The 15979-nt window shown below is 35.6% G+C and overlaps 1 protein-coding gene across 1 annotated transcript in view; it reads right to left on the minus strand.

Moving 5' to 3' along the window:
* The window catches only part of Nav3 (neuron navigator 3), a 296229-nt gene that overhangs the window by 13154 nt on the left and 267096 nt on the right, over positions 1 to 15979 (minus strand). The window contains exons 31-36 of the mRNA XM_042699113.1: positions 14996 to 15093; positions 11451 to 11546; positions 10874 to 11042; positions 9622 to 9857; positions 2035 to 2189; positions 584 to 655 (exon numbers count right to left, since the gene is read on the minus strand). Of these exons, the coding sequence (XP_042555047.1) occupies positions 584 to 655; positions 2035 to 2189; positions 9622 to 9857; positions 10874 to 11042; positions 11451 to 11546; positions 14996 to 15093 (826 nt within the window). The remainder of the gene's footprint in view (positions 1 to 583; positions 656 to 2034; positions 2190 to 9621; positions 9858 to 10873; positions 11043 to 11450; positions 11547 to 14995; positions 15094 to 15979) is intronic.

The following is a 15979-nucleotide window of genomic DNA, read 5'->3' on the forward strand; positions in this document are numbered from 1 at the left end:
ATGCAAAGACTCCATTTTTCAGAGCTTAAGGGAAGCTCAAGTGCAGCAGAGGTAAGTGGGAGTCTACATGCTGAGTGCCCTCCTAAAGGAAAATCTCAAATCCTGAAGTAGGAACTCTTCACATTTCTCACACTTAGAAGAGAAATGCTCTACTTGAGCCAGGGCCCCTTGGAGGAGGGGAAACATTCTACTCTCTAAAAGCCATTCTTCTTGAAGAAACACTTTTGATGAGCACAATATGTCTGCTTGAAAAAAGAGAGTCACAGAAATGAGAATTAGCCTCACAGTAGAGGTAAATACTGGCAAGATTTGTCAATGAACAAATAGAAAAATAACCACCAAAAAACAAAAAAGGAAATAATACCAAGGAAGGAAGGAAGAGAGGGATTGAAGAAGGGACAACAGAGGGAGAGAGAGCGAGGAGGAAGGAAGAAAGGGAAGGAGGATGGATGGAAGGAAGGAAGGAAAGAAAGAAGGAAGGAAGGAAGGACGGAAGGAAGGAAGGAAGGAAGGAAGGAAGGAAGAAAGGAAGGAAGGAAGGAAGGAAGGAAGGAAGGAAGGAAAAGAAATCCTTCAACTTTACCTGAAATTGTGATGTAATTCTAGATTTGGTGATGAAGAAACTCCCTGATTCATTGTTCCAATAATATATGGACTATGAAAATACAGCATAGAAAATTTAGGTGTACAAGCAGAACTGATTAATACAATAAAACTCATGCAAAACACTTATGAAATATAGATTATTCCTTTATTTTAATGGCATTAAGATTTAAACTGAGTGCCACAGACTTAGCTTGTTTGGCCCATAGTCTACCACTTGAGTCACACCTCCATCTTTGTTTTCTGTTGGTTATTTTGGAGATAGTATTACACAGACTTTTCTGCTTGGGATAGCTTTAAGCCACCAGAGCTCAGCTGGATTAGTCTATTTTAACAGTCATTTTAAAGGGGTCATTTTGTAATGTTAGGGTGGAAAATGACCAAGATGACTGAGCTGGAAATTACTACTGGAAGTTCTAATTCTAGCTCTGACATCGAGGGGAATCATTTTCTTTTTTTATTAAATAGTTTTTTATTGTGAAAGTGCTGTACAGAGGAGGGGTTACAGTTACATGAGCGAGGTAATGAGAACATTTCTTATCAAGCATTGTTGTCTCCTCCTTAGTTTTTCCCCTACTATCCCTTCCCTTCCATCTCCACAACTACACTCCACCCCCCCCCCCCCAAGCCCCTACCTAAATGGGAATCATTTTCTCTCCCTGAGCATACTCTAGTTTACTCATCGATAAAGTAGAGAGGTTGGATAGCATAATCATAATGGTACTTCCCACTCTAACATTTAATAATTCTTTTACTTATAATCAAATCCATTCATCACTTTTCTTTTGGAATTTCATAACTTTTATAGGCTTTTAATAACAGGAGAAGATTTGTGTTCTGCTTTTATTTTTTATGCTGATCTATTTATAATGGTTTTTATCACTAGAAGAGATTAATTAAAATATTTAGCACGCTAAGGCAAATATGTATGTTGCTTGTATATTGTTCTTATATGTCCTTTCTTTAGAAACCATGCTACAATGAATTTTAGTGGGTTTTCAGTTGTTTAATACCGCACTGCTATTTTTTCATTTTCACAAGGAAATTGTAAAAATGTGACAAGGGATCCATGGTTGAAGAGATTAATTGTATCTCTAGATAAAAGTTGAATTTAGATTTTGATATACTGAGCTTGAAACTCTACTTCTAAAATGTCCTTCTAGTTATTACTTTCGCCTGATTCAAACTGTTTCATCCTTGATAGTATCCTTCTAGAGCACTATCAGTACATCTGTAGGAGCACAGATCCGCATAAAAGTGACAAGGACATAGTACTGAATGAATAGACATTTTAGGGAATGGATTGTGGGAAATACGTAGTAATAGTGATTAGGGGTTCTGAAATTAATGGCATCCAGTACATGTCTTAAAATATGAATTGGTATAAGAAGTCAAATAATATCATCGCATTTTCAAATTTTATGAGCGTACCATTTGTTGTATTTACAGTTGAGGAAACCATTGAAGATATCACCTAAAGAGCCCACATGATGGAGATTATCAAGAATGATTACAACTGGGAGCTCTGCGCCATTATTATCAGCACTGCACTGTTCAGCCAGGTTAGCTAGATACTGCTGCAATTCCTTAAAAAAAAGATTACATAAAGCATGATTCTATATCAAGGACAAGCAATATTTTGAAATCACATACTATATATTTTATCCATTTTTTCATTAAAGTTATAGATTATTTTATTGCTATAAAAACATTCCATAAAGTAAAAAGCATTCAACCTTGAAAGTATTTCTTTAAGAAAAGAGAAAGCACAAGAGGAGCCCTTGCCAGCAGCAAATATAAAACGACAAACTCATTTTATAGGTCTAGATATGAAATCATATAACAAATCATAACATAGTGTGACTTCATTTTTACTATTGATGTTTCAGTAACTGAAGCAGATTTTTACCAAATTTATAATTTTTCAACGATAGAGTAAATCCAAAATGGCAACTCTCAACTACCACTGACACTGCATGTTTCAATTTCAGTTCATGTAGATGAGTTGCAACTAATAGTGGAGCCACAGGACCCTCATAAAACCAGAGACAATTATTATTTATTTGTAATATATAAGCAACTGTTGCTATTTATTTATTTATTTTTATGTGGGCTGATACTAGAATTTGAACTCAGGGCATTATGCTCCTGTTTGGCTTTCTGTTCAAGGTTAGCACTCTACCACTTGAGCCACAGCTCCATTTCTGGCATTTTGATGGCTAATTGGAGATAATGGTCTCACAGACTCTTCTATCCATGCTGCATTTGCACCAAGATACTCATATCTAGCTTCCTGAGTAGAAAGGATTACAGGCATGAGCCACTGGCACCTGGCAACTGCAAAATTAAATAAAATAGCTGTTGTATTTCACTGTCATTTAATATCAGCATTTAGGATTTCTTATTCTTCTTGGTCCCTTTACAGGTATTATTCCTCTCTAATAATTTTTAATCTAAATATGATAACCAGTTCTCTGATTGACTATTCTCACAGATGGGTATGCCAGGAACATAATTAGGTTTTTAGAATTATCCTAATCAGTAAAAGCATTTCCATAGTATTTGCATATTTACAATGACACTTTCAATTTGTAAATCTTGCTCTTTTTTTTTTTTTAATTTTCATGATCCTAATTTTGGCAGCCAGTTAAATATGTGAACTACTTATTCTCGGTCTCTAGGTGCTACCAAGTTCTGGAGATAAAACTACGTTTAGAACTAAAAGTACAGGAGATGTTTTAGAACTAAAAGTACAGGAGATGAAACAGCTGATGGGAAGAAGGTAGGGGTGAGTTTTAGTCAAATATAAACTTTACTTTATCATGTGGCCTGCATCAGAGAATATAGAAAAATATATATTAAATGGCCTGAAGAATTTAATTTAACCTCAGAATATTTAAGCCCAGAATTTTATTATTATATATTATTTCAAACATATTTTTAGCATCTATCACTCATCTACTTATATTAAGTCATGCATTCTTTCAAAAATATTCACATATACTGTTTGATGCTTTAAACCTTGAAAAAAAAAACAACTTTGCCCTGTAAAGTACAAAAGTAAGAAAACGTTCTTCATTTTGCGATAGAATTCAAGTAAGTTTAACTATTCATTACAAAGTACACTAATTACTTTTCTAGAAAAGGAAGTTTGAAAAGGGTAATCTGAGTGTTTAGCCTGTAGATTCTAAATGTCATATTAAGGATTCTAAACGTCATATTAAGGATGAAAAATCTATGTATATTTAACCACTTTAATATACTATTGTGATGACTGTTGTGGAGAATATGCTGCTAGAGTTCAAGGAAAGTGGTAGGCACACTCATAAGTTATGATCAGAAAGGTGTAGTGGAGATCTATACATGACAGAGTGGTCAGGTCTAACCAGAGGAGTCTGACAGAGATCATGGAGAGGAGGCATTTGAAATGAATGATGAGAAAAAGCGCAACTGAATTTTCATCATCATAGCACACTATTACCAAACACTTTTGTTTCATGTACATTGGCACCAAGAATTAAAAGATAAAACCTAATTTCTTTGTAGACCTGAACTGTTGATCAGCAAAGACACATCCTCAAAACTGCATCTCAACCACATAATGAGTACAGAATGCCACAAAGGAGCTCAGGGCAAGTGTCTGACTGGCTGTAAGGTTCATGCAGTGAAGGTATTTTTCCCCTCTGGTGGTACTGGGGTTGGAACTCAGAACCTCATTCTTCCTAGACAGCTGTTGTAGCAATGTTTGAGCTCTGCCTCTAGCCCAAGGGGGGAAAAATAAACCTAAAGAATAAAAAGTACTGGAAAGTGTGAGTATGTGATGTGTTTCCAGAAGATTCTGGTGTTTCAGGAAAATATAGCATATGGTAGCCCTGTACACAATGGAAGAAAAAAAAAACGGGAGAAAACTAAGGATCCATGTAGAGGAAATTGGATTTTGCCATACAAATAACTGTGTGTCACTGATATTTTTTATCTCTTGTCAGTAGGGGAGAGTAATTTATTTATCAAAAGAAACATAAAGGTGAAGATATAATGATTGATTAATATTTTAAAAAAGTATTCAAGGAAGTGGTGCTGTAGCTCAAGTGGTAGAGCACTCGCCTTGAGCTGAAGAGCTGAGGGACAGCGCCCAGGCCCAGAGTTCAAGCCTCACAACCGACAAAAAAAAAAAAAAAAAAAGTATTCAAGGGGCTGGGAAGGTAGCTCAGTGGTAGAGTTCTTGCCTTGCATACATGAGGCCCTGGGTTCGATTCCCTAGCACCACATAAGCAAAAAGACAAAAAAAAAGCCGGAAGTGGCGCTGTGGCTCAAGTGGTAGAGTGCTAGCCTTGAGCTGAAGAGCTGAGGGATAGTGCCCAGGCCCAGAGTTCAGGCCTCACGACTGGACCAAAAAAAAAAAAAAAAAAAAAGTATTCAAAGAGCTTATTCCTTATATGGCTAGGGATGTAGCTGTAATTAACAGTGAACAATGTATTGCTTGCATAGATCAAAGAGGTTGTTTTAAAGCTTGTAAAGACTAATCAGTAGGCCTAGCTTCTTCAAGATTCTGCAGTAGCAGTACAATTTGCTAATAACCCTTAATTTTTATGTTTAAGTAATATTTGGATGCTTAACAAATAAGAGAACTTTCCAAACAGAAAAAAGAACAACCAAAGTCAGAAACATGAAAACATGATGTCCATGTAGACAAGTCCAAGTAAGTTTTATGAAAGTCGAGGGTTACATAAAATGGAAAGGGATTTATTTCACAAGCTTAAATGATGGATGAGATCACTGGACATTTCCAGTTGACAAGGTAGAAACATTGAATATTCTGGGATGTTACCAAGATAAAATTGTCATTTAAGTGTACAGCAAATATACTGCAAAGGAAAGGGATAGACCAGCCAAGGAAAAATACTGAAACTGCTTACTCCAAGAGACACTATGGATCTGAACAAGGAACAGTGCTACATAACAAGGAACAGTTTTTGCTTGGGTGCAGAAAACAATGGAAAAACATTAGCGTAGTATAATGGGATAATATTTTAAAATATAAAAATATACTCTTATTTTCAAAAATGAGAATGGGCAAAGTTTGCAAATGAATGAAAGCCAATTCAAGGAAATCATGAAAAAAAAAGTGAGAAACACCTGTATATGTCCAAATGGGTGGGAAGGTGATCAAGATAAGGATGAATAGGAAAGGATAGGGACAGACTTCTGATGCCTTTTTCATAGCTGAAAGAGTCATATTTTTGAAACCCTGAAAAAAATCATCCAGAGAAGAACAGGAGTGAGAGAAAATAGAACATTGGACTATATTTTCATTCGTGGTATCTGAAGAAAGATCACTTAAGAAAGGAGATTTAGAAAAACTTACTAAACAAGGAGGGAGTAAATAAGGAGTAATCATTAGGAAAACCAGAAGAATTTCTATGAAAAAAAATCAACTGCAGCAACACGCTGCTTGTAAACAAGCTGGGAAGAGCAGAGACAATGACTGGTAATTAGGCAGTCCCTGGATGAGTTTGGACAAATGGAGCCAGTAAAGAGAGTGTCATGTTGTTCTCTTTCCTCTAGAGAGAAGTAGTAGATCCTTGGGAATCTAATGAAAGCTATGGATGCATCAGATTTACAAAGAGACACAAGAACTTTGTTATCTTATCACTTAGAGGTTTTATCTAGACTCCCTGTGAGTGCCTTTATAATCTTTACTCTGATTTGAATCTGAGATTCCTGTACTTAACACATAGCATTAAAATGTTTCACGTCTATACAGAGTGATGAAGAACACACACACACACACACACACACACACACACACACACACACACTCTCTGTCACAATGTACCGGGTGGGACAATAGTAATGAGGTGAATCCCGCATCTATAACCTTCAAAGTACACATAAAGCACCACTGTAACATAAACACTGTAGATCACGTTTTCTCAGATTGTGACTCTAGACATACTAAAAATGAATCTGCCAAGTCTAACTGATCCTTCCTCCCTACTATTCCAAGTGGCTTCAGCTGGCCACATATTCTTTATAAAATCCATCTCTATCCTCCTGGGTCTGTTCTATCAAATGTCACTAAGTAGAATTGCTCATAGGCATTGCTCTCCATCAAAATATTCCAGCTGGCATCTTGAGTGAGTGCGTGAAGTGTATGAAAAGGAACAGAATGTAAAATTCAAAGGGACCAAAACTATGAAAAGTTTTGTTTTTTTTTTATTGTTTGGATTTTAATCAGCAAGCTTTCACGGGAATGGAGCCTATATCTCTTCCGTGAGTTCCATAGCACAGCATGAAACATATTAGCCATTACATAGCTCTGTATTACTAGGGAAAGGATTTATTATTTCATGCCTGATTAGCATTTTATTTCAGTTTTTCTGCAGGGTGAGCAGCCACCCCTAACACAATCTCGACTTGTCACTCTTTCTCTCTCTCTCTTTTTTTTAAATATCATCCTCACTTACACCCACACCCACCTAGGGAAAAAAAAAAAAAAACCTGAGAATCTTCTGTTAACTTAGGGGAAAAAAATAAAACAGCCACATTCTCTGTATCCAGCATTATTGACAGCTCATTCATATCTAATAAGGAGAAAAGAACAATAAACACTTGGTGTTTTGTGCCTTCTTGTGATAAATACCACATGATTCATTCTTCCTATCGCTGTTTCCTAGCACTGTTCGTTCCATTCAAACACTCTTGGCAATGCTTTATGTTAGCATCATTTTGCAACATCAACCAAACTGATCTAATAATAGTATACATATTTTTTTCTGAAAAAGCTAAAAATGAAAGTATTCAAAATATTTAACAGAAAAATTTCAAAGGACAGAAGCTCATTAATAGTCTTTCTTAAGTGCAAAATCTTTATATGAATGAAAATTGAAAGAATAGATGATAGGTTTTTATGTGTATTTTATTAGTAGAAATCACCTGTTTTATTTCATTGTGTCAAAATCTATCAAATGAAGCTTGAAATTAATTCAAACCTTGATATCAAGTGATTTCTACCTTTATAAAAAATTTTGGACTCCTGGAAGTGGTGCTGTGGCTCAAGAGGTAGAGTGTTCACCTTGAGCTGAAGAGCGCAGGGACAGTGTCCAGGCCCAGAGTTCAAGGCCCATAACCAATTAAAAAAAAAAATTAAAAAAAATTTTGGACTCTTTAACATAACACATCTATTTACTTATTTTCTCACAATTGTTTAAAAAAAATCAAAAGATGTTTATATCAGTACTGAGGAAAAGCCAAAGAGAAGACAAAGGATGAGTGAGAGATCTCAAAATCCTTTCATCTTCTTTGGCTGAAAAGAAAGCTAGACTGTTGTTAGAAGGCTTCTGTGTAAAGCTATAAGGAGACAGGATCACAGGAGGCAATACAACAAGGAAACAATTGTGCACTTCTGCCTTCAGCTTAGAGAAGAGCAAGTGTTCTTCCTACCACAGGTCTAGGACCCTCCTTCATGGCAATGAGTGTCTGAACCTCAGTTTGATTAGTGCTGAATTCCAAAGCAATATTTGCAACCCATGGACTGCACTTACTTCACTGTTAAGATATTACTTTATGTTCTATGAGTGTCATTGAATCTTTGAGGAGATCTATAAGACAATTTTGAACAAAAGTGTGTGCATGTATCTGCATGTGTTTGTGCAAGAAAGTTTCATTAGGAGCAAGGGCTATGATTAGTAACTAAATAAACTATACAGCAATATCTACTTGTGATGATTTACCTCTGACTGTTTGCCTGTCTCTCCTTCATCTCCATAACACACACACACACACACACACACACACACACACACACACACACACACACACACACACACTTATCTAGGCCTACCTCAGTCCTACTTTTTTCTCCATTCTGTAGATAAGAAAATAAAATGAATGTGCAATAATGGGCCCTTGATGCTGCAATAGCTTAGTCTTAAAGACTTAAAGAAAAAATCATCTAGTTAACAACATTTATCCTTTTCCTTTGTGGACAGATAACTTTTCATCAACAGGAAAGTACTAACCATGCCCTCATCAATTACAGTTTGTAGAAAACAAATTTAACTAATGTTCTGTGCTATAGCTTAGTAACTACCTCATGGATGGGCTTTGAGAAGTACTAAACTCCTCAGTGGATTAATCCCTGGGTAAGTTCATATTGAACTGGCTATTAGGAGGTAGGGTTTGTTTGAAAGCAATGTATCATTGGGAGCATGTCTTTGAAGGGTGTATCCTGTCTCCAACCACTTCTCCTTTTTTAAAAATATATTTTTTATTGTAAACATACTGTGCAGAGGGGTTACAGTTACTTGAGCAAGGCAATGAGTCCATTTCCAATTGAGCATTGTTACCCTCTCCTTTGGTTTTTCCCCTACCATCCCTTACCTTCCCCCCCGCCCCCAGCAAAGTTGTAAAGTTCATTTTCTCTCTGCTTTTTGGCTGTCATGATGTGTGCAGCTTTGCTCTGTCATACCCTCCCTCACCATGATGCTTTGTGTCACCAAGATCCATAGCAATGGATTCAGTTAAGCTTGGATAAGAATCTTTCAAACTGTGGGCCAAAATCAACCTTTCCTCCCTTAGGCAGCTCATCTCAAGTATCTCATCACAGACAAATGACTGGGTCAGTTTAACTCATGATCATGTTGTTTTAGGATTCCCTTAAGTTGTTGCTTGTAATATTTGCAGTATCCAATGAGCATTATAGATAGCATTCACATTTTAACTAGTAAACTAATATAAGGAAATATCAGCCCTCCACTACTTCCTATATCCAGGATTTTTAATTTTACTCAGCATGGATGAAAGCATTGGATACGTTTTATAGCCAATATTCTAGGTGATAATATTCAGTCTGATTGGTATTGCACATAGACATTAGTTGTAGATGAAATAAAATATTGTTCAGTTTTCTGTTATCATTCTAGGTATAACATGGAAGCCTCACATAAACCTAAAATTGGACAGCTTTAGAAATGTATGGGTACATAACAGTAACTCTCTTAGCATTTTGTGACTTACCTTACTTGACTTGTGATCCACATTGAAAGTGGCAATTGCATCTTCTGTCTTTTTCCTCCCAGATTTGGTTATTACATATTCAGCAAGTTTGTTTGCTAAATAGGTCTTTCCAGTACCACTTGGTCCTGAGAGTATAATTCTGTGATGCTCCATCAACAAGTTAAAGTACCTTTGGGTAATTGGCTTCGGAATAAGTGTATCAAAAACGAAACTGTCCAAACTGTTTTCTTCTACCCCTGAAGGAGAAAAACAAAACAAATAACATCTTCGTTGTTTTACACAAGCTACAATTTTAAAAAAACATTGTCAATCAACAATCTTATATACATAGGAATGCTGTTATTGTAAAATAATTATCTTGATATTTCTAACCCACAAATGTATGGTCATTTTGAGAAACAAGTGAAGTTTATAATTATACAGGTACCTGTATGTGTATTTCTTTGTTTTTCCCCAACTCATTTTCCCTTCTCTTTATTACCTTCCTTCTCTCATTACATATCCCAGCTGCACAAACACTTAAGATTTTGAAGAGTAAAAACTATGATGTTTGGCAAAGAATTATGAGGGGGAGCAACAGTATCTCATGTTCCTAACTCAATCACATTAATCATAAAATCAAATATTGATGAATCCTTCTATTAACCCATAGTTCATATAGATTCATTTTGATTCTTGAACATCAACAAGCAAACAGCTATGGTAAATTTCAGGTTGACATTAAGCCTGTAATTAGTCACATCATCCAAAGCAAAGAAAGCAAGGATTAGCATCCCAATTCCCAAGTTCCATTCCCTATGCCCAATGAATATTTTTGATTCCAAAAATTTTTAAATCCAAGACATAGAGACGAATATATTATTTCAAAATACACATTAATTCTTTTGAATCCCCCACTTAGTGAAAGATAAGAATGGAGAAAATCTAGAAACTGAAGTTCTCTAAATTATATTTCTCCCTATGACTCGACACACCTTCAGAAAGGTATTCTAAGTTTCACATCTCACAACTAAACAGAAAAAAAGGGTAATTGCGCTGCATTTTACATTTTTCTAGTAGGATGTTAAGTTTCAAAGAAAAGCATGGCTATTTCATCAAAGTGGAGAACAAAGTTGAATGAATAGTGTAAATCAGAAACTCTGAATGGAAACCGAAAGAAAAGAAGGAAGAAAGGAAGCAAGCAAGGAAGGTAGAAAGAAAGCAAAAAGGAGAGGAACTAAATAAGAAGCTAATAGGGAGCTTTAGTTTTTACCTTTTAGGTTCACAGTGATGATGTCATTATCCCCCACTAGATATCCACAAGGCAGCAGTTCAGGCACTTCTAGGTTATGAGATCTAATTAAGTCTCCTATACAGTAGCTAGCAATACAGTCAGAGCTCAGACCGAGACTAGAGGACGTATCAATTCGGAACACATACTCCTAAAATGGCACACACACAAAAATTGAAAGTGAAGTTCTATTCATTTGCAAAACAGAGAGTAATGGAGCTGTAAAGCCGGTTGATAAAATGTATATATGAGTAACATAACAAATGTTAACATTGAGCAATATTATGAGAGAAAGCTTTCCTACTTGAAATAGAGAAGCAGAAGTATCTATGCAACTATTATTATTGTTGTTGTTGTTCATTTTTTTTTTCTCATAGTTGGCATGCTACCATTTGAGCCATACCTCTACTTCCAACATTTGACTGGTTAATTATTGAGAAGAGTCTCTCAGATTTGTCTCTCTGGGCTGATTTTGAAACCAGATCCTTAGATCTCAGCTTCTTGAGTTACTAGAATTATAGTCATGACTTGGCTATCTATCCTATTAAAGTCAACTTACCTTAAAAAGACGTCTAATTACTCCATCTAAGACATCCCATTTGGTTTTGCCACTAACACCGATGGATCCTATCAAATATGACTGAGACTTCTGGTCCTTAATGAGAACAAAATAAAGTAAGATAGAATCAATCCATGTATCTTATGCTATTAATGTATTTTCTGCTGAAACATATTAATGGAGGTGGTGATTTAGCGCAAAGAATTCATCAAGTCCATTGATTCAATAGTATCAGATATATGATAACAAATATATAAACACATACATATCAATATCTATATTAATATAGTGGTCCGTATACAAAGAAGCAGAGTCCAGCAAACTAGTCAATGAACTAAATAAATAATGGCAATATCAACAACTACAAGCAAGAGAGAGATGAAATGAAATGGTTTGTCAAGGAACACTGATTCAAGACCTTTCCAGAAGAAGGGAAAGTGAAAAATAGCAGAGAGTACTTCTTTGTATTTTAACATAGTGAGCACATCCTTAGGAAAGCAGTGTGGTGGGAGGGAAATAGTGAGATGTGTGAATATCACTATACGAATCCTAGAACTTCATTTTATTATTTAATGTTCTTATGTTTAAAAAGTCTGTAACTCGGGGTTTTTATCTAAAAATCTAATTTAGCTTGAAAAATAATTATTCACTTTGTACAACTTATAATCATGAAAAATGTAAAAATAAATTAAAAATAATTATCTGTGGTATAATGGCATTTACACATTTACAAAACAAGTCCAACATGGAATTTACCAGAAAATCTACTACTTGCAAAAACTGACAGAACTTCTTTAATCCAACTAGGTATATTGGCAAATTGCAAATATTAATCTCAAATCTATATTGTTGTTGGATGGGGTTTTGAGCAATTTCTATAGAAGGTATGTAGACAATTCAGGAATTCCAATTTAATTAGCATCTCTTTTATGTTGCCTAGGAACAATTACATAGACTACTAATTACGACATGAGTAGATATAATTAGTTAATGTGTTATAATTCTGGTTCTAGTCACCCAGTAAGTGGCATTAATGGGTGATAGAGTGAAGGGTTGGAGGCATGGATTTCATAACACATGTCTACCACCTAAATAAGAAACGTGGCCTTAAGAAAAATCACTGAACTGCTCTAAAACTTCCATTTCTTCACCTGCAATATTTAACCCTGTAAGTTAACAACAGTCAACATCCTTGCAATGTAATCTAAGTCAGAAAAGTTGAGAAACCAACAGCTGAATGACTGTGTTGTTTTGTCACTACTTCTACAGACATTAAAATGTCTGCGTCACCACAAAATCCCACATGCAAAAACCTTTAGCCCCAGTATGTATTCGGAGCTAATCAGGTAATTAGGATTAGTTTAGCACCAATGAGCAATGAGCTCATGATGAGATGAGTAACATTGGGGTAGCTCTACTCTTCCCTTCCCACAGACACTGAGGTCAGACCAGCTGAGAATGGACCAAGAAGCCATCTGGAATGCAAGGCAACAGCCCTCACTAGCAACTAAATTGGCCAGAACCTTGACCTTGGAGTTGCTAACTGCTAGAAACAAGAGCAAACATATTTTTGTTATGTAACCATCCTTTTATCTGGTATCTTTTGATGACAGACCTAACACCCTTAAACAACTGGTCTAAGAAGCTTTATCTGAAAAATAAATATATAAACCTTCCAAAATACTGGCTTTTAGAATTATTCTAGGCAGGAAAATTTATTTTCCAGTATATTCATAATATAGCTAACATTGATGCTTACACAATGTTTGAAACAGCTGCTTTTAAATCAGTTAGCTGGGATTCCAGTGAGACTTTTAGACATAAAGACCCACCTGGGGAAAAACAGGCGCAAATATGCAGCTCAAGCAGAAATCCTATGATGTTGGATTCCTTGGTACATTTGCTCAATGCGAAAATTCACAGGTGGTATCTCACTGGAAACTTAACTACTTCAATTACTTTAAAATTCTAAATGACTTTTTTTTCTCTTGTGGGTTGATACAAATATTTAGATTATTTCCAAATATGCTTCTTGGCTAGTCACTAGGCATTCAACTTAAAGTGTTAAAGTGTTGCCAAATTGAAAATAAGATTTAAAATGAAAATCTTAAAAGACCTGCCTAATTACATTTCACCAAATGATTACAAACAAGGCCATAGTAAAGCTATACCAGCACATCTATGTTTATTGCAGCATTATCACCATAGCTAAGATATGGAACCAACCCAGATGCCCCTCAGTAGATGAATGGATCAAGAAAATGTGATACACACACACACACACACACACACACACACACACACACACACACACACACACACACACACACACACACACAGAATTCCACTGTGGAAATCTATGCCTCCATCAGTAAGAATGACATTGCCCCATTTGTTAGGAAATGGAAAGACTTGGAAAAAATTATATTAAGTGAAGTAAGCCAGGCCCAAAGTAATATAGGTCCCATGGTTTCCCTTATTTGCAATAACTAGTATACGTTTAGGATAATCTTACCAGACAATCAGAAAAGGTCAAAAGCTATGTACATATGACTATATAAGATGATGCTAAGTGAAATGAACCCCTAGATAGGAACACAAGAGGTTTTTTCCTTTGTCCCTGCTATTTTCAATGTATTATGTGTTTTTGTTTCTTTTGTATGTTCTTCCCCTGTTGTCACTGTGTTTGATTCCGGTGCCCTGCATCTTGTATATACATTTTTCTAATTTGGGGAGGGGAAGGGAAATAACAAAATGCTAAAATAAGGATACAGGCCGACCCATTGTAACAACGAGATACACAAGATACTATGTTGAAAACGAACTTTATAACTTTGGGGAGGTGGGGAGGGAAGGGATAGTAGGGGAAAAACAAAAAAGGGGGGACAATACTCAATAGGAAACATTACCTTACTCATGTACCTGTAACCCCTTTATACAGTATTTTTACAATAAAAAAGTTTTAAAAAAGACTTGCCTAATCAGAGAGGAGCTTGTTTAAAAAATCTATATGGACAAGCAGCTTCAATGTAATATGTTCTACTAAGGTAGAATATGTATATCTCTCTGAGGTCAACAACATATTTTTTGTGCTAGACTTTGGGCTTGAACTTAGTGCCTGGGCGTTCTCCCTTAGTTTCTTTTGCTCAAGGCTGGTGCTCTACCATTTGGGCCATAGCCCCACTTTCTCAACAATATTTTTGAACCTTATAGTCTGTGTCCAAAATGATTGGCAACCCTACTGACATATCACAAACACTACCTAGAGTCTACAGGTGACAGGCATAAATAAGATGGGAAATTAGATGTTGATGTCAAGGAAAAAAGTTCTGCTTAATATTGGTTTCAGAGCATGAAGATGTGATATACTTCAGATAAAATTTGACATGTATGGTAATGCCATTTCTCATGGTCACTGTTTATATACTTTGTGTAACATAATGAGTTAATTCTAAAGCAAACACCTCCAACAGAATATTTAGTAGAAGAAAGGCATCCAACTCAGGATTTCAGACCTTTTAGTAACGTAGAATTTAAAGGTATACCTTTGCTCGACCATAGCCCTTGCTTATAGAGACTATAATTTTCACACTGCGGCCATCCTTATGTCCAGTTGCATCACCAGCATCATCAAGCAAAATATCTACCAAATTTTAAAGAAACACAAACACAACAGAGTACGATTAGCTGAAATTTGTTTCCAGTCCCTGGTTTCTTCCCTATAGTTTTATATTTGTTCAATGGAATCTGTTTTTCATTCTAGCCTAAATGGCTTGAAAAACCATAGCTTTCAAAAAGATGAATTGTGTGGTTGGTTAAAGTTTCAACGTAAGAATTTATTTCTGATTCTAAAGATTGTTGCTCAAGTTGCTTTTGAATGAGGAAATGTATTTTCCCCCACTATTATAGACAAGTCTCAATAATGTGAATAATGCATGAGTAATATTCAGTCACCATTAAAACTGAAAAGCAATCCAATTTTTCTACCCAAACCAAAATATCCAAGCCCAATACCCATGTAATTTATGAATGCACAGGTGCAGAGATTGACTGTCAACTACAATTGTTTTCAAGCATTGGGCACATGTGCAGCTTTTATACCACTTACCTTATATCACTCATTATTAGGTACCGTTTTTGAATTTTCACTATAGCATTAATCATCCTTAGAGGCATATTAATTCTTACTCTACTGTATACTTTATGGTAATAGTTTCAAAATACTGCTTCTAGTAACCACCTAAAAATTACAGAAGCATGATAAAGCTCATTAACCTTTAAAATACCATGCTTTAAATGAAAATAAAGATTAAAAATTTAAATGCATTATACCAGATTAATGTTCCAATTTGAAAAACTCATTGTAAGTTATCCCAAATGTATGGTTTCCTTCAACAATGATGCTCTTACCCAGCTGTTCTTAATATGAAGATAGTGCTCTGTGGATAAAGGAAACTTAGTTATGTGCCCTAGAGCTCCTGTGCCTGGTGACAAGCTCTGATGATAATTTTATAGAGACAAGCCTTGTG

Source organism: Dipodomys spectabilis, unplaced genomic scaffold (assembly GCF_019054845.1).
Source record: "Dipodomys spectabilis isolate Male_0828 unplaced genomic scaffold, ASM1905484v1 ptg000234l, whole genome shotgun sequence".
Classification (NCBI taxonomy): domain Eukaryota; kingdom Metazoa; phylum Chordata; class Mammalia; order Rodentia; family Heteromyidae; genus Dipodomys; species Dipodomys spectabilis.